This window comes from Eptatretus burgeri, chromosome 6 (genome assembly GCF_056783735.1).
Source record: "Eptatretus burgeri isolate ZD-2024b chromosome 6, Ebu_testis_v1, whole genome shotgun sequence".
Classification (NCBI taxonomy): Eukaryota; Metazoa; Chordata; class Myxini; order Myxiniformes; family Myxinidae; genus Eptatretus; species Eptatretus burgeri.
The window spans coordinates 107,500,575-107,518,824 of NC_140966.1; the positions used below are offsets into that span (position 1 = coordinate 107,500,575).

The 18,250-nt window shown below is 48.0% G+C and overlaps 1 protein-coding gene across 3 annotated transcripts in view; it reads left to right on the forward strand.

The window, feature by feature from the left end:
- API5 (apoptosis inhibitor 5) overlaps positions 1-18,250 on the forward strand; it is a 95,841-nt gene that overhangs the window by 62,607 nt on the left and 14,984 nt on the right. For 2 of the 3 annotated variants that reach the window (XM_085886618.1, XM_085886620.1), the window contains 2 exons: positions 2,706-2,794; positions 2,919-3,052. In XM_085886618.1, coding sequence (XP_085742744.1) covers positions 2,706-2,794; positions 2,919-3,052 — 223 coding nt within the window. Of the gene's footprint in view, positions 1-2,705; positions 2,795-2,918; positions 3,053-7,745; positions 9,726-18,250 lie in introns of those variants that run through there. The other variant, XM_085886619.1, reaches the window with a different exon arrangement.

Sequence of the window (18,250 nt, forward strand, 5' to 3'; positions counted from 1 at the left end):
CGTGAACGTGCACTGGACAGTGTTCAAGAAGAACCAGGAACATCGATCCGCAGACGTTCTGATCAGTTGGGGGTGTCTCGGGTGTCACTGTATCGCATACTAAGAAACGATTTGCATCTGTACCCATACAAAGTGCAATTGGTGCAAAAGTTGAAACCGACTGATCATCGACAATGCTTAAATTACTCAGTCCAAATTCATAGGTTGGTCAATGAAGAAAACGAATTTGTTCAGAAACTGATTATGAGCGACGAAGCTCATTTCCATTTGAACGGTTTTGTGAATAAGCAGAACTGTAGGTTCTGGGTATTAGAGAATCCTCGGGCTATTCATCAACGTGAGTTGCATCCTCTCAAATGCACTGTCTGGTGTGGTGTAATGTCAGGATTATCGGCCCTTATTTTTTTGAAAATGAGGATGGCAGTGCAGCGACGGTCACCAGTGAGCGATATCGAGCCATGCTCGAATTTTGTGCGTCCTTCATGAAGGATAAGCCTGAGATGTAGTTTCAACAAGATGGAGCCACTGCCCACACGGCACGAGCCACTGTGGAGCTTCTAGGGCAAATTTTTGGACACTGAATAATTTAGCGAAATTCAGAAATTTATTGGCCATCACGTTCTCCTGATTTGACGCCTCCCGATTATTTTCTTTGGGGTTACCTAAAGGAGCGTGTATACATCAATAAGCCCCATACATTTCAGCAGCTCAAGGACAACATCTGTGCAGAAATTCGAGGGCTGCAGCCTCAGTTATTGTCCGCTGTTATGGAAAATGCTGTCAAAAGAGCCCGTCTCTGTGAAACCAAAAATTAAGGACATCCAAGCTGCATCATTTTTCATAAATAAAGCAAATTTATCTCCATTTTTAGGTCATCTCTACCGAGATGACCTAATAAAGCCGGACCAAATGTCCGTACGTCCGTCTGTCCGTACGTCCGTCAATTTTTCTTTCCGATCTTAATGAAACTTAGTATGTGGGTAGAGGTCGATGAGTGTTGCACAACGATATAACTTTTGCCCGGGTTCAAGGTCAGGGACGACATCACGAGGTCACGTAAGTTATAAAAATCGCCATTTTCAAAACCTATCTCGTCTGCCATTCTACAAGATATTCGGCAACTGTTTATTGATTATGATAGTAAAAAATATTATCTTTATCTAACCGGACAGATTTTTGAATTCCCTTCCCGTTTGATCGTCACGTGATCTGGAAGATGGCCAAAAACGCCGATGCGATTCGCAAAGAAGGAAGGAAGGAGAAATGAAATATAAATATAAAACACATTTTTTAGCCTTTTATATTTATACATTTTCCGCCGAAGGTGCAAAAGTTTCAAAACCCGAAATGTAAACGTCGGCATTTATTTTCAAAATATAATTTCGTGCGCGCGTGCTAAAATGCCGAGTCATCTTTAACCAAACTGCGTAGTAGAACTGCGCAGTAGTCCGGTCATGGCATCTTAGCAGTGGCCAGCGTGGTTCAGATTGACTGAGGTTTCTGGGGCGAAGGTGATTGTTAAGTATGTCGGCGGTATAAATTTGAGTGACTGTATTGGTGATTTAATCACGCAACATCTTGACAACGAATATTCTGGCCAAACGATTGCATCAATTCAGTGCATCAGCAGGGATGATTCGCAGGCTCCTCTCGATCGTGCCGATATCTAACATAATCACCGGCGGACATAGGGCTGCAGGCTGTGGTGGGGCGAGGCCACGGATCCCGGATGAGGGGATAAGTGATAAATTATGCTACATGCATAATTTCTGATTAATATATCAATGAGTACATTCCATAATTAATGAATTAATAATTAATGAATCTGGCATACAAAATGTTTTTCATACCTGACATGTTACTTTGTGCAGTGTCACGAAACTTCTGTGGAATTAATAATTAATGAATTTGCTCGCTCTAACGATTTTTCAAACCTCAATATCTCTATAAATACTTGACCAATTTTCATTCTGAAAGTTGCATTATAATCAGTGAAGAATAATCTACAGGATTATCATAATCTCCGAGAGCTAAGCCTATTTTTTCGTTTCTTTTCTACAACCGGAAGTGAAATGTCCCCAGAGAGTGGACGGACCGGAAAAACCACGTATTGCACTTACTGGTGATTCTGATGTGTTAATCCGGGTACGAAATGAACAATACATATTTATTAATTATGTCATTAGTAGTATTATCCTCGTGTATCTCTGTGAACTATTTCAATCGAAACGGTTAGTTTGGACTGTTTCGCGGTTACCTGAACTGAACATTGAGAACTTGTATTATAGAGATGACCGTCACCCCCACACGGGTGTAATTTTATGTAAATTTTCTTTTGGTATAAAAATAATCATTGATTATTTAAAAAACAGAAATGTTATTTAATTTCTAAATCCCTCGGTGACTTTTGGGACACCCTGTGTATGTATGTATATGTATATGTGTATATGTATATATGTATATATATGTATATATATATGTATATATATATATATATATATATATATATATATATATATATATATATATATATATATATATATATATATATATATATATATATATATATATATATATATATATATATATATATATATATGTGTATATTGGTGTCACTGTAAAATAACTGTTGATTGCAGTACTGTGTGAGGTTTCCTTGTTTTTATAATTCAATTGAATGACCTCTGATACCCGCATGCTTCCAGGACCTGTTCCACAACCCACCAGCCTACAAGAGTGTTGTGACACTATCATGGAAGCCAGTGCACAAAGTGGCCTCGTCTCCTGATTCAGGGTGGGTGCCAGGCTTTCAATTCTGTCCTGCTTTGCTGTTTCTCATTGGAGAGTCTTTGGTCCACTATACCTTTTTGTCTGAGTGTTTGAATGACTGAAGTGTTTTGTTTATTTCCCTGCAATAGACAAAAGAGAATGTCACTGGGACCGTGTGATGTTGCCGTGAAGAAGCCAGCTGGCCCAAAGCGAGACGAGCGGCAGACGTACCGACCACCAGGTGGCAAGTACAGCAGCAACCTGGGCAGTTACACCAGCTATGGTCAGTAACTCTCAGCACAACTCGTAGCTTTTATTCTCACCAAACATGTTAATGACCTGGGTTTGGTAATTGGGGTGATTAATGGTACCATTATCTTCCACATTATTTGCTTGCGAGTTATTCTCTATGAATCTTTGCACTGTCGGACACCTTTTGCTGTGGTTCAATGTTGTGAAAAATCAATGATTGTTATCTGCACACTTTTGGAAAAAAAAAACGGGGGGGTGCGGGTTGGGGTGATATTGTAATCGGCTCAGTCCACCTGTTCCGCTATCTCGTCTCAAACGGTTTTGCAGAAATTCGCCAAACTTAGTAGTTATGATCACCACATGGCACGAAGGTGCAATTGCAGTATCATGTTTGGCCCTGCCCCATGGGGTATGGTCAAAAGGTCAAATTCCAAACAGTGCAATAATGGGCACTTTTTAATTATTATTATTATTATTATTATTTTTTTAATTGAAACCCTGTATCAGCAATCGGTACTCGGGACAAACAAAATATGTAATGTTTTTTTGGGGGGGATGTTTGTTCATGCCCTGTGATCGAAGGAGGGGTGTGGAGGGAACTTGTCACAGGACTCAAAATGGAACAACTACTTTAACTCAATTTGATGTTGGGTTGTTCGTGGTGGAACTTTTTTGCCATCTTTCAAATTTGTTTTTGGTGTGGGGATTTGTCATGGCATGCCATTGACTTTACTCTCGGTTATTATTATTTTTTTTTTTTTGGTGGGGAGAATGTACAAAATAGAAAAGTGCCATGTTGTAGCACATGGCATAAAAATTCCGTGCAAATGCCAAATGAAATTATTAGCAGACGGATATAGTTTTAGGTGACAATTTTTGCTTGCTTTCCTGAATGCTCAAGGTCATCCTTTTATTATTTTATGGACTGAGTTTCATTTAATTTTTAGCTTTTCTATAATTTACATTCCAGATAAGGTATCGTCATCGCGCTCTGTCCGTGTGTCTCCTTTTTCGACTTCTCCGGCCAAGCTGCTGTGCCGATCCGGCTGAAATTTTTCCAGCAACGTTCCTCTCCTGATTGGTAACAGGAATCGCAAAGCTCATTCTGGTCACATGACGTTAAGTAGGTCAAAATGGCCGACTGAGTAAATTTCTTCAAAAATCTTCCTTTCCAGACCCACCAGTGAGAATGCAACCAAATTTGGGTGACATCATTAGGATGGGGTCCTGATGTTGAATTGTGGAGGCTATGCCAATCACATGACCGGAAGTGTATCAAAATGGCAGTCGTGCAAATTCCTTCCAAAATCTCTCGACCCACTTGTCAGAATGCTGACATTTTTGGTTGCAACATTATGGTCGGGTAGGGATGTTTATATTGTGGAAGTCATGCCGATCACCTGACCGGAAGTGTGTCAAAATGGGCAACTTGGTCAACTTTTGGGAAAACCGCATTAATACTTTTGCAGGCCAGGGGTCGGGTGAGAAGACCACCAGGGGGGAAGCTATTTCGGGTTTCCACCAGACTCCCCGGAATTGCAGACAGTCACATACGGATAATTCCATGACGCGGTGGGTGGCAAACCGACCGTGAATGCTAATAAGTCAACCACGTGACCTCGGATCCTCCCGTCTCTGGGTTAATCGGGTTACCTAATTAATCACGTGACCTAATTACCGGGGGACACGCCCTCCGTACGCCTTGTCCGAACCGGATCACTTTACCGGATCAGATGCAGCCGAGCAACAATGCCAAGGATGTACCGGCTAAAAGGAACGGATCGTTGGGAATAAAGTCCCGGCTAAGTTCGGATACAGACCATGTTGGATCAATGAAAGAACAGACAAAAATGAACTGGGAACATTTCTACAAGGATTTATTACAGGCAGGTGAGGAAAGGTATGTGGCACAGTGAATATAGCTTTTATTGTGGCATGTAAGCAGAGATAGGAAGAAATGTGAGAGGTGCGGAAATGATGCAAGCAACTTACAAAAGCAGACACTGAGCAGAGTTATCATGATATAATTCTTGTACAATCTTAACTTGAGTGAGGACAGGTGCCAGTACACACACACACACACACACACACACACACACACACACACACACACACACACACACACACACACACACACACACACACACACACACACACACACACACACACACACACACACACACACACACACACACACACACACCGATGAAGAGGAGATGAGGCTAACGGTCTCACAATACCTTGCACGATTGCCCGACCGCGCCACCAATACGTTTTGGGGGGATGCTCCACTCCGCGATACCTCCCTGACAGCTGGTGCTTCTCTTGCTTCATGGCATTTCGTACAGCTGGCGTCGGTCCAGAGAATGAGACACGACCGACCGTCAGGAGTGAAGGGAGGGACTTGGGTGGTCAGAAGCCAATGGGTGGAGAGAGATGACAAGGTGGTGAAGAAGGTGGAGTCAGCAGGCGAATTGGTAGAGAAGGGTGGAGCCAGCAGGGAAATGGGGGGGGGGACTGTCGATCCCAAGCCAGACAGAACGAGCCGACAGGAACGACGATGACACGAGCGGCTCCGCGACCCATCCTTTTAGAGATCCCGCAGTGCGGGCAGGGGTGACGACCCGGAGCGATATGCCATCATCTGAATCGGGTGCTCTGGGCCCCGGATAGCACACGGGCTAGCCGCCATGACCGGAAGTGGCTCCACTTTACTTCTGCCCAGATGGTTCCAAGCTGTGGAATCATCTCGCTCCGAACCCCGTGATATGAATCGCCTCGCACCGAACTCGGTGATATGAATTGCCTCGCACCAAACCCCGTGATATGGATCGCCTTGCACCGAACCCCATGCTGTGCCCCGGCGACCCGCGGTTGGCCCTGGTCAATGTGCCTGCTCCATGGTGTGGCCCCAGCAATCTGGCCGCACAGCATGCCTCTGCCTGGTCGCAGCTGCATCGAGGTGGAGGTGCGGGAGGATGTCTGCCGTCCGCAGGAGACGTTTGTGGCCATCGTGAGCGAAGACCGACGGTAAGACGTTATTGTAACCCCATGCGCACCAAAGATGTGTGTTATCCGTGCCCCATTCTGTACGAAGATAAAGTATCATGGCTGCACGTGAGTTTACCATTGTACACATGGTCAGCGCGCGGGTCCGCCCGCCATTGAGCATGCTCCGTACAGTGCACGCGGGTCCGCCATTGTACACGTGGTCAGCGCGCAGGTCCGTCCGCCATCATGTTTGTGGTTATCAGAGGCAGTGGGATGCACGGTGAAAGCCCTGATCTGTGTCAGGAAATTGAGGGAAAGGATTGGATGTAATTATTGATGGAGATTTGGATTGAAGAAGTGTGCCGCATGCATACTGAATGTTGTTCGCATTTTTTGTGTTTGTTATGCCTCTGATAGCCTGAACAGTGGGTGGGGGGTCATTGTGCTGCACGTGCTCCATACAGCGCTGGCGTTTATTGTTGGCTTCCACTGCTGCCCTTGGTCTTCTGTGAGGACGCATTCTTGTAAACGCGAAGGGCACAGCTGTGGTTTTTACAGATGGGTCCTGAGCGTAGCTCCTGCTGGCTCAGGCGAGGACCCTTTGCTTGGATTTACCTCAGGAATAGAGAAAAAAAAGAAGAGGAATGAGGTTCAGAGGTTTAATCAGACCTAGCTATGAGATTTGCACAATGCACTGTCCCTTTTGTCCCACGAGACAAGAAGGAATGGACTATCTGAACGTACATGAATGAAATAACTGACTGTATGTTGGCTGCTTTTGGTGTTGGAGGGATTTCCAGAACCGCAACATTTCCTTGAGAAATCTTCTCCAGACCCATCCATCAGAATACTACCAAATTTGGGGTACAACATTAGGACAGGGCCCAGATAAGCTGCAGGCCCAGTGGTCCTATTTTTATTTCCATTTTGGAGTTTTGTTTTCCCGACCTTCGTAATGAAAATGCTTCCTATGCTTCATTTTTTACAGCGCGGCGACATCGCGCTGTTATACAATTGTCTGTTCCGTCCTGTGTCTTCTGTCACGTCTTTTGTCACACTTATGGCCGCGCGTACGTCCCTTTGATCTGAGGGCTATGAATAGAAATTTGTCCAACGTCACAACTCTTCCCATCGTGCATGCTAATTCACCGTGTCTACATGAAAATTTTATAACTGCAAAATTGTTTCATCATTCCGAACCTTTTTACTGCCCCCAGCCGCGCGATATCGAAGTATTCGCTCCTTGTTTTTTGTTGTTGTTGATCCGAGTGGGGATTCACCGCCAGGTGCAGGCTGTGAAAAAAGCATGAAAATAATGATCTTTTAAAAAGTAATTGTATGAAGAAAAAAAACCATTTACTTTTAAAAGGTAACTGACACATACGCACACACACACACCACATTCACCAATGTTTGTCTGTCCATCTGTCGGTGCGCAGGATATCTCACGTTGTGGATGGATTCGGACGAAACTTAGTGGACAGTTTGGGTGTTTGACGAGGACAAGTGGTTACATGTGAAGTCGGTGTAAATACATGAAATGTGTTTTTATGTAGCATTTCGATATTTTTTTGCTGATGCCAAGCCTTTTTTTTTTTGAAAATTTTCTTTTCACCCCAACTGTTGCCCCGTGACAAATTGTCGTGTCAATTTAAACTTATGAAAAAAAAAATGTTAAAACTAATTTCAGCCCTCTTCCCTTCCCTCCCAAATACTGCTCGTGAATTTTTCAGACCGGGGAGGCTGGGGAAGCTCTCGGGGCTGGAATAGAGGCAGAGGTCGAGGCCGAGCACGAACATATTACTGAAAGCGATTATTTAGTTTCATCATTTTACAGAAATTCAGTCAAACTGTTTCTTCCATGGAACTGAAAACTTCATTTGCAGTGTTAGAACTGCCATGTAACACCTGGTTTTTGTTTCCTTTTTTATTTTATTTTATTTTATTTTATGTTATTTTTGTCAATTTTATTAACCTCTCTCTTCTCCCCTCATCTCCCCTCCCCTCATCTCTCTTCTCCCCTCCCCTAATCTCCTCTCTTCTCCCCTAATCTCCTCTCTTCTCCCCCCATCTCCTCTCTTCTCCCCTCATCTCACCTCCACACACACACACATGCACTCTTTAATCACAATTATAACGGTTTAATCACCGTTGCTCCATTTTATCCATTGTCCCCCCACTCTCACCCCCCACCTATTGCTGCACCACACTTCTCCTCCCCCCACCCTATCCCCAACCTTCCACCCTTTGGACCTTCTTTTGACAGCAAGGTAATGGATTCCCCCCCCCCCCTTTTTTTTTTTTTTTCTTTTAAATTTTTTGAAATGAACCTTTTCAAATGTTGTGCAGATGAAGTTTTATTTTGGTCAATTGGCTTTCCGATGTTGGGATCACACTTAATGTATTGACCCTTAGAAATGCCAAACTGCAGGGTGGAAATTTCTCCACATTCTTTCGTTAGAATCCACTTTGACTTGTGTTTGAGCCCAGTCAAAGATTGGCAGTGCAAAAGTAATACGTTGTTTGTTTCTTCTTTCAGGTGGGGACCTTTTGTTGTCTAACTTTCTGAAAAGATTTCAAACTTCTCTTCCAGGATCCTTCTCTGCGGTAATGCAGTGGTCGTCGTACACCAATTATTTTTGGAATTGGAAAAATGTCATTCCTTTGCTGGTTTCTTGAGTTGTGCAATATGCATCTGGTCATACGTGAACGTTAGGTTCTCATTTGGTATTTTGAATCTCCAAGAGCATGTCCCTCCAATGTGTGTTCATAGTTGCCGTTGTTGCAGCAAATTCTGCGTAACAAACGCTGTTGTGATCTCGAATCGCAGTGTTGATCTCTTTCGCTCTTTCTGTATCAACTGTTGTGGTTTTACAAATGCCGGTGCAATACCAGGTAAAGCATTTTTTCCCCAGCTTTTGGTGCAAAGTTACGCCCGTCACTCTCTGGACGTCCACTCATGGTTGGTGTAGCAACCGGCAAGTTGTGTTGTCAACAGACTGACTGGTTGCTCGAGTGACAGAATCATGTTTAAATTTGGTGTCTTAACATTCTCTTGCCTAGAACTCTGTTTACCAAGAGCCACAGCATCATCACTTCGGTGTGGTCAAACCCCTGTATGGTGTCATTGTTTGGAAGGAGATCTAATGCGTCAACCTGCTGTGGTCAAAATGGAAACCCTTGATGACCTTTTCTCCTCTGCCCTTCTTCCCACCACCAATTTTTACACAGGTGATATGCTGGAACTGTTTGTAAATCACTTTTCCCCTCTTAACAGCCATCACTTGAGAAAGCAGTATTTGTGATCCTGGGAGGTTTGAGTAACCAAGTACTCACCAAGGTTGTTTTTATTTTATTTTTGTTTTTGCATACATAGTCGAGGGTTGTGAAAGAGCGAGACCACAGACCGGATCAGGATACATGCAATATAACAAAAGGAACAGCGGGAGAAGGGGGAAACACCCACACCAACAGCAGGGCGGTGGGAGAAAATAGAGACAGACAGACAAATGAGGGAAGTTGTCGTGTTTCTTCTTTTTTGCAGGACGGGCTGCTATAATTGAAGCGGATCTTTGGCTGGGCTCTATTCATGTGTATTAACTCTTAGGTTTGTTTTTGATTGGCCTCTGCATATTTTAGCTTTTGTTTCCCCCATTCCAATGGTTTGTTTTGATTGTCCTTTGCAATAAAAAATAAAGGTTTGTCAAAATCGAGCTTTGATTTCTTTCAAAGACTATTGTCTCTGATTTATTATTTATAACAAAATTCTTTGATTTCAAGTTGAACTTTTATATTCAAGCGTTAAAGGGCAAACTTGGACGACATTAATCCTCGGCTTCCAGTCCTCTTCATCAAGCATTGCTGTGTCGTTCCCCTGTCTCAAAGCCCATATTCTTCTTCAACATGTTAATGTAGTTTCGATCCAGTCTGCCCAGCTTCAGCCTTCCATGTTTGGGTGTGTAGAGTAGAAGATTGGAAACTGGTTTGTTTTTGTGGCAGTAGCAGTGCTCAGCAAATCTGAGACGTCTTCTTGTAAGTTTAACTGACAGCCTTAGAAGTTGGAGAACCAGAGCTCTTTCGTTGTCTTATGATGAGACACATGAACACTGAAAGCTGGCCGTTAAAGGGTGAGTTCTTTAGTTGGAAGACGCCATCTGTTTGCAGCAATTATGTTGGAACAATTGGCTTCGTATTATGGGTTTGGGGGAGCATGCAGGGCTCACGAGGGGGTGGCGTGGAACTGCTACTCGACCTCTGATGCTGAAGCCGATATGCCACGGATAACTCCATGACCTGACGGGTTGCTGAGCAACCATGAACACCATCTGAGGAGGTTAAATCTGACAGGGTCTCTGCGCCAAAGGTTCACGTTGTCTTTCCCGTGACTGAGCCACTCAAAAATGGGGAACCATGCTCTCTACTTCCCATCCCACCTCCTCATTATGTACGACTGAGTGAAACTGTAGGTGAGAGGTCTGCTGAACTAGTGCAGCTAACCAAGGGAGTATAACTTCCTGTCTATGCATGCGATGTCAAACCAATGGTGAAAAGACAATTGAGCAGGTTTGAAACCGTTTAAATAGTGCCTTTCTGAAATAGATTATCAAGAAGCGATGTAGTGTCAAAGAACAGAACTTAACCCTTATGCACAAAATATCCCCTTCACATTCATAGCTTACTCTGTACACAGTACAGGCATGCTTTAATCACTCCAGGGAAATTGGAGAGGAAGCCAGAGAAAAGGTTTGGGCCATTGGATCGGCCACTTGCTCACCCAACCTGAGCCAGTGGACTTGTGTTGGTCCTAAAATGGAGCGAATGAGAGGAAGGAAGGGAATGTGGTTGGTGTGTGGAATTTATCTGAGGGTCAATCAGACCGAAATGGGTGTGGTGAACGGTTGAATATGATCAGAAAGTCAGTGATGGCACCAACCCACACATTTTTCGATGAAGTACGTACGATTTGGAATGTTCGTCCATAAAGTATGTACAGTACCATTATGATGTGAACACGTATAAAGTTTGTACGAACACATTTGTAAATCAGTTGTTGAGTATGTATATATATGTATATATATGTATATATGTATATATATGTATATATATATATATATATATATATATATATGTGTATATATATATATATGTATATATGTATATATATATGTATATATATGTATCTATATATATATATATATATATATATATATATATATATATATATGTATCTATCTATGTATCTATATATATATATTGTTGTGGTTGACGAAATTCGCAAACCACCATTCAGGTCCCGTAGGTGAGATATCTCTGAAAGTATATGTGTAGTTAGGCCCAAACCCGTTGTTTAGGGGGAATAAATGTCATTCATTCGGGCTGCGACCCTTTTAGATAGCCGTTTTTCTTTTACTATGTTTATTTTGGACCAGCTGCCATTACTACCACCACAACCACCACCAACCACGTCTCAACAGCATCACACAACCACCAACCGCAACGCCGCTTCACAACAACAACAACGCCAACAGCCACGACCTTTACCGTCATCTCGCTCTTGCAACCATCGCATCACCGCCATTCCCGCGCCGCTTGTGGGCACCGATCCTGGACTCGTACAGGGCGCGCACCGAGCAGCGGGTGCAAAAACACCAGCCTTTCCGAGAAATCGGATCAAGAATCATTCACGCCCACTTTTCCTCTGTCCAATGGGGAGCCAGCCAGAGGTGAAGGGTCGAAGGTGAAGGAGCGAAGCCCCGGGGGCTATAATGGGCCGCGTTCGCTCGCCAAAAAGGCAGTTGAGTTGGAAAGAGTTGAGAGTTTCTGAGAAGAGGAAAGCAGTTGGAAGGAGTCGAGCAGTTGAGGGAGTTTCTTAATCGGGAGAGAAAAAGAGTTTCTGAATCGCAGTTGGACGGAGTTGAGAAGAGTGGAGAGTTGTGGCGGCGGCGAAGGCAGTCGAGAGGGCGCTCGTGTCAGAGTCGGGGAGCTGCGGAGAGGGGAGGCCGGTAACGCGACCGAGGTCGCGGTGGAGTCGCTCATCGCGGGACCCAAGCCAGCGAGATATCCTCATTCCCCCAAGCATCAATAACCCCCTCCTGTTTCCCCCCGCGCTGAGATAGTGTGAGAAGGGGGCCCCTTTCCCATCCCATTCCAGGCAGTGCCAGCGAGGCCCGCGGAGTCGGGGCGCCACCGCCATTTTGCGGCTCATCACCAGACGGGTCGGCTCAACGCGGTCTCGGCCCCAGGCCCGTCTGCCCCCCTCATCGTTGAGGGTGGTCCCTTTTTCTTTTGCTTTGAGTATATGTGTTGTAGACGCCGTCTGTGAAGTAAAACTGTATAAGTGTTGCCGTGTGCTCGGTAGTCGGTAGTGGATCTGCATTGTTAAATTTGCTTTTTGTGCAGAATTGTTGTGCTTCTTCTACTTTTACATTTGCTTTTGGTGTATAATTGTATATGTGTGCTTTCCGTTTGCCGCGGAATAAATGTGCTTTATGTTGAACTATTTTTCCCGTTTCGCTTCCTCTTTTCTTTAATTGAATCTCCATCTTACTTCACGTAAAGGGTTGGTCGTGGGCTAAATACGCCCGATAATTAATCGAACCGTTGAGGTTGACGATAACACCGCTCGGTTATCCCGATAGTACAGAACGGGTCGCTTAAAGTGTCCCGTGTCCGAAGTCGACCTGCGGCGAGGTGCGATCGCCCGGTCTACCCTCCGTGTGGGTACTTAGGTAGGTCGAATTTGGCGAACAACCCTATCCCACGCGGGGGGCCGATTGGCACGATCGTGGTGAGGCCGAAAGGCCCACCATGACTAGTTCCCGGCGTTAGTCCGAGAGGGTCACGACGGGATTGTCCGTCCGGTGGGTGACGTGCCGCGATTCGAGTTACGTGGCTGCTCGCACGCCGGCGGGTGCGAATCCGCAACACTGGTGTCAGGTCGTGAGATACAAACTCATCACCCTCCTCGCGGCACTGGTATCGGAGAACGGGAAAACGGGCTCTCCTGTCTCCAGCTAAATTCACGGGAATCGGTCCAGGGGTGAGAGGAGCGACCCCCGATTCCCTCCAAATTACGAGCGATTCAAATTAACCCTTTACGAGAAATAAGATGGCGTCTCAAGGCGAGCGGGAGCCGAGGGTATTAGAAATGGATTTAGAATGTGTAGAATCCATGGTCCAGGATGAAAACCCCGTGCAGGAAATGTTGGTTGTGCAGGAACACGAACTCGCCCAACTGAACCCAGAGCCCGAAATAGGTGCGGCGGCGGCCGCGGTGTATGACACCTCCCCTACCCCCTCCGCCAAAACCTCCCGATTCTTGCCGAATCGGCTCACCCAAGCGCACCCGACATGGCCCAGCTATTCGCCATGCTGGCAAAGATGAATGCGGATGCGCATGAAATGAAAAACGAAATAAAAAGCATGAACAAGCAAATTAACGAAATGGAAACGAACATGAAGGAAAAATGAAAGAGCTGCGGGGTGAGACGCAGAACATGGGCCGAAGCCTGCAGGCGGGCATGAAGGCAGTGACCAGGGAGCTTAAAATGGCGACGCCACGTGTGGGAGCGAACGAGCTGGGAGGGAGTGCAACGGCTGTCGGGCCCGCGGTGGAGGCTGGTAAGGAGAAAATAATTCGGGGGACGTGTTGGGCGAGAAGAGTGACGGTGACCGAGAGGGAAAAACTAATTGGGGTGACGGAGACGTGCACGAGGGAGATAAGAGACGAGGTGAAAGGAATTGCGAGGGAGAGAAAAGAACAATTAAGACGGAAAGCAAGGATGAGGTACGCGGAGATCGTGAAAGAGCAAGGAGTGAAACACAGGGAAGGACGGGAGCGACTGAAGGAGAAAGCAAGGTTGACCTACATAAAGATAAGGGAAAGACGCCAGAAAGAAGCAGAGACTAATAGACACGAGGGGACAACAGAAACTAATAAATGTACAGAGACACGGGAGATGGGAACGATAGAGGGAAGACTACACGATGAAAACGGGGTGGAAGAAACTAAAGACGAACACACACACACGGAGGTGGTGGAGGACCATGAGGGGGAGCTGGCGGACTGGGTGGAGGCCCAGTGCGAGCAGCTGGATGGCCTCCTCCAGGAACGAGGGGAGGGAGTATGCCCCCTTGAGGCGAGTCACGACCAGGTGGGTTCGGTCGTGCTTCGCGAGGTCGAGGGGAGGAGTGCTGCGAACGGGTGCACGGAGAGCTTGGGGGGTATAGAGGCCCCGGAGACCCTTGTGGGGACACGAATCCCCAGTGTGGTTGTCCCGGTGTGTGTGGTGCAAGGTGTGAGTGCCCCCGCGTGTGTGTGAGACACCGCGGGCGAGTGCCCCCGCGTGTGTGAGTGAGGCACGGTGTGTGAGTGAGACACCGCGGGCGAGTGCCCCCGCGTGTGTGAGTGGTGTGGTGGCGAGTGTGCCGGAGTGTGTGCTTCCCAGCACGCCGTGTGTGGATGAGACACCGCGGGCGAGTGCCCCCGCATGTGTGAGTGGTGTGGTTTGTGTGAGGGAAATGGCACGAGTGAGTGAAAGGCCGCGAGTGAGTGGAGCCACGTGTGCAAGGGTAATGGCATGCGTGAGTGAGCGGCCGAGTGTGAGAGACAGCGTGTGCAAGGTCGCTGTGTGTGAGGGAGATGTCGGTGGGCATGTGTGAACATGCAGCCGCGTCTCCCGGGCCGAATGTAATGGTGAGGTGTGTTAGCGTCGTAACACGCGGGAGTGCGTGTGTGGAATGGAGACGACGACAGCGACATGTGAGGGACAAAAGCCGAGTAGCGGCTGTAGCTGTTTCGGGGACCGTGCCGGGTTCGCCCAGCAGCGAGCGTGCGGTCCGTGCTGTGCAACGCACGAGGCCCCCACGTGCTCGCTTGCGCGAGTGAAGTCCCGGTCCGGAAACGCCAGCGGTGGATTTGCCGATCCCGCGGACGGACAAAGTTTAGGCAGGATTACGGATTTGGACCGGATGGGTTCTCCACGCGATCGTGTGTGTTAAGCTCCAACGGGCAAAGCACATGTGTTCGCGTGGGGAACCCCTCGAGACGTGGGGCTTGTGTTTTTTTTTTATGCGCACGGTGACGTCATGGCTGCACGCGGGGTTGGAATCCGGCAGGAGGGGTATCCCTGCCGGATGGTACCGTCCAAGGAGGGACGAGGTACACGTGCCGCTGGATGACGTCACGGGCAGGTGCAAAGTGCGCGAGCTGTGAGTTACCGCGCTGGTGCTGCGCAATTAGAAAAAAAAGAACAGCAAGCCTCACTTTCGGGTGCACAGGATTCCTGGGCAAGGGGTGGAAGACCCCCTTGACCTGGGCACAGGATGAAACTAGTTAGGGGGAAGGGTTAGCATAGCTAGACCGGCTCCATGGGGCAGGGGTAAGTCCTCATGGGGCCCGTGGAATGGATTAGTTAGAGGGATTGTAGCCAGATTTAGGTTGGGAAATAAAATGATTTTTATGATTTAGAAGACAGTGACAGACAGTGAATGTGTAGTGGGGACGTAGCTTAGCTACGTAGTGTTAAAAGGAACGTGCTGTAGTTTAAGGGACGACGTGGGAGCACGAGTTAGTTAGGGGATGCAGATAGAAGGATGGCAGAGTTCAGCGGTGTGTGTGTTGAAGAGTTGTGGGTTGTGAGGTGAGTACGTGTACATGTTGAGTGAGTGAGGCCTGCGGGTCTGTGTGTATGGAGCGAATGGGGAATGCATGGTGCGATGAGTGATTGGGGGGAGGAGTGACTCCCGCCCAAGGGACCCCGGGGTCAGTGTAGACTGAGTTAGGGGGTTAGTCAAATTTACAAAATGGAGGTCGTTTTGTTGTTGGTGTGAATGTAGGCTCGAAACCCATTTGGAGGGGTGCAGGAGCCCTGTTGACGGGCTGGGAGCGTGGCTGCGAAAGGTGAGTATCGCTGAGTGGGTACCCCGGGCACCAGGCTAGTCGGCCGTAGTAGGCCAAGGGCCCATGGGGGTCCGGGATAGCGTAGAGGGCACGGGTGCGCCTGCTTGGTGCGGGGGCCCGGGGCGCCATTAGCCGTGTGAGCAGTGTTGTGGGCACGGGTGACCCTCGGAAAGGGGCATGGGAAGCCAGCCTGCCACGTGTGCGTTTCAGGGGAGGTGCCATGGGGGGCACTCCCTGGTGTTTAGGGAGCTGGTAGGCTCGGAGGCAGTGTAGTGCCCGGGGGTGCCATAGCTGGAGATTCGGCAGAGGGTCGTGCCTGCCAAGGGGAGCCACGCGTTCCAGCCATGAGACCGTGTGAGGGCACGGAAAGAAAATTGGGGGGGCGAGGCCCGAAATTGTGAGGACACCAACACAGGCGACGGGAATCTGGGTTGTTAGAACCAATAGTTTAAGCGCGAGGTGCTTGTTGAAAGCCCCAGGGTAGTTTAACAGTTAAGTGGTTAGGGTAGATTAGGAAGTGTACCTCTCCGCACCATCCATCCCCTCGCTCTCGTTGTGGGCCGCTGGACCCACTTTGGGTTAGATCGCTGAAGTCTGGGGAGGCCATCTTGAGGCTTCGTTGGGCCTCGGCACAGGACGCGAGCTCTCCCTTATTCCCCTCCGGGAACGGAACGTAGGGGTTGGGAGTAGGCTAGGTGACAGGATAGGTTAGCCGAACAAGGACAGTACAGGGGGTTAGGGGACGATTTATAGTGGGGAAGTAAAAATAAAACTAAAAAAGTTGGGGCTAAATTGGGGTTTGACAAATTAAGGGAGTGGGTACAGACAGTGACAGGCAAAGGCGATAGGTTGGGAGGGAGACCGTAGAGTAGGTCCGAGCCCGCCTTCCGAGTGGCCAGCACCACCGCACTCCCTCCACCAACCTCCACTGAACGGCAAAGGCTGGCCAGCTTCATCTGCTGGCTGCGTTGCTGCAAGGCAAAGGCCGGCCCACTTCATCGGCAGCTGTTGTTTTGCTGCAAGGCCTGTGCCGGCTGGATCGTCTGCAGCTGCTGTGCTGCAAGGCCTGTGCCGGTCGGATTGTCTGCAGCTGCTGTGCTTCAAGGCCTGTGCCGGCCAGTTCGTCTGCCGGCTGTGTTTGCCTGCAGCGGCCTTCTTCTGCAGGCTGTGTTTGCCTGCTCACCTTTGCCATGCCATGCCCACTGCCCCTGTTCACCAGCCCCGTTCAATTTTTGCTTTGCCCCCCCCCCCTGTTCATTGCCATGTGCGCCAGGATCAGAAAGCAACAGTTTGCAAGCTGCGAGAACTGCCGTGTTGGCAGCTACAACACGGGCCTGCAGTGGCGGCCCGTGCACTGTGTTTGCGTCCATCCATTCATCCATCCATTCGTTGTGTTCATTGCGTGTGCCACTTGAGCTGGCACGGAGACTGCGTTTGTGCAGCCCATGCACCGTTGTGGTTCACTGCGTTCAGTTCAAAAGGGAAGGCCTTGGACTGCGTGTGAGCAGCCGGCCACGTTCCCTGTCACCTGCGTTGTTTGAGCCAGAGACTGCATGCGAGCAGCCTGGCTCCCTGCTAACTGCTTTCCTTTTGCAGAGTCCATTGATCCTCGGCCATGGTTTAGTGTAAAATTTGTAAGTTAAGGTTAAGATGTACTGTAAATATGAGTGCGCCCCCGGCATGTCTGTCCTAGCGCCGGCAATTTTATTTAAGTCGACCGTGTGAGTGGGTTTGTTTCGGTAGTTACTCAGCCCTCAGGTTATTTATTTTGGGGACACGAATACCATGAATGTCGCACTCAGGGATCCGTAGGTAAAATGTACTCGGGGAAAACTACACATGATGGCACCCGAAAGTTTGACGACTCGGGACGAGTCTGTAAAAAGGGGAGGGGGTAGTGTTGTGGTTGAGGAAATTCGCAAACCACCATTCAGGTCCCGTAGGTGAGCTATCTCTGTAAGTATATGTGTAGTTAGTCCAAACCCGTTGTTTAGAGGGAATAAATGTCATTCATTCAGGCTGCGACCCTTTTAGATAGCCGTTTTTCTTTTACTATCTTTATTTTGGACCAGCCGCCATTACTACCACCACAACCACCACCAACCACGTCTCAACAGCATCACACAACAACCACCAACCGCAACGCCGCTTCACAACAACAACAACGCCAACAGCCACGACCTTTACCGTCACATCTCGCTCTTGCAACCATCGCATCACCGCCATTCCCGCGCCGCTTGTGGGCACCGATCCTGTACTCGTACAGGGCGCGCACCGAGCAGCGGGTGCAAAAACACCAGCCTTTCCGAGAAATCGGATCAAGAATCATTCACGCCC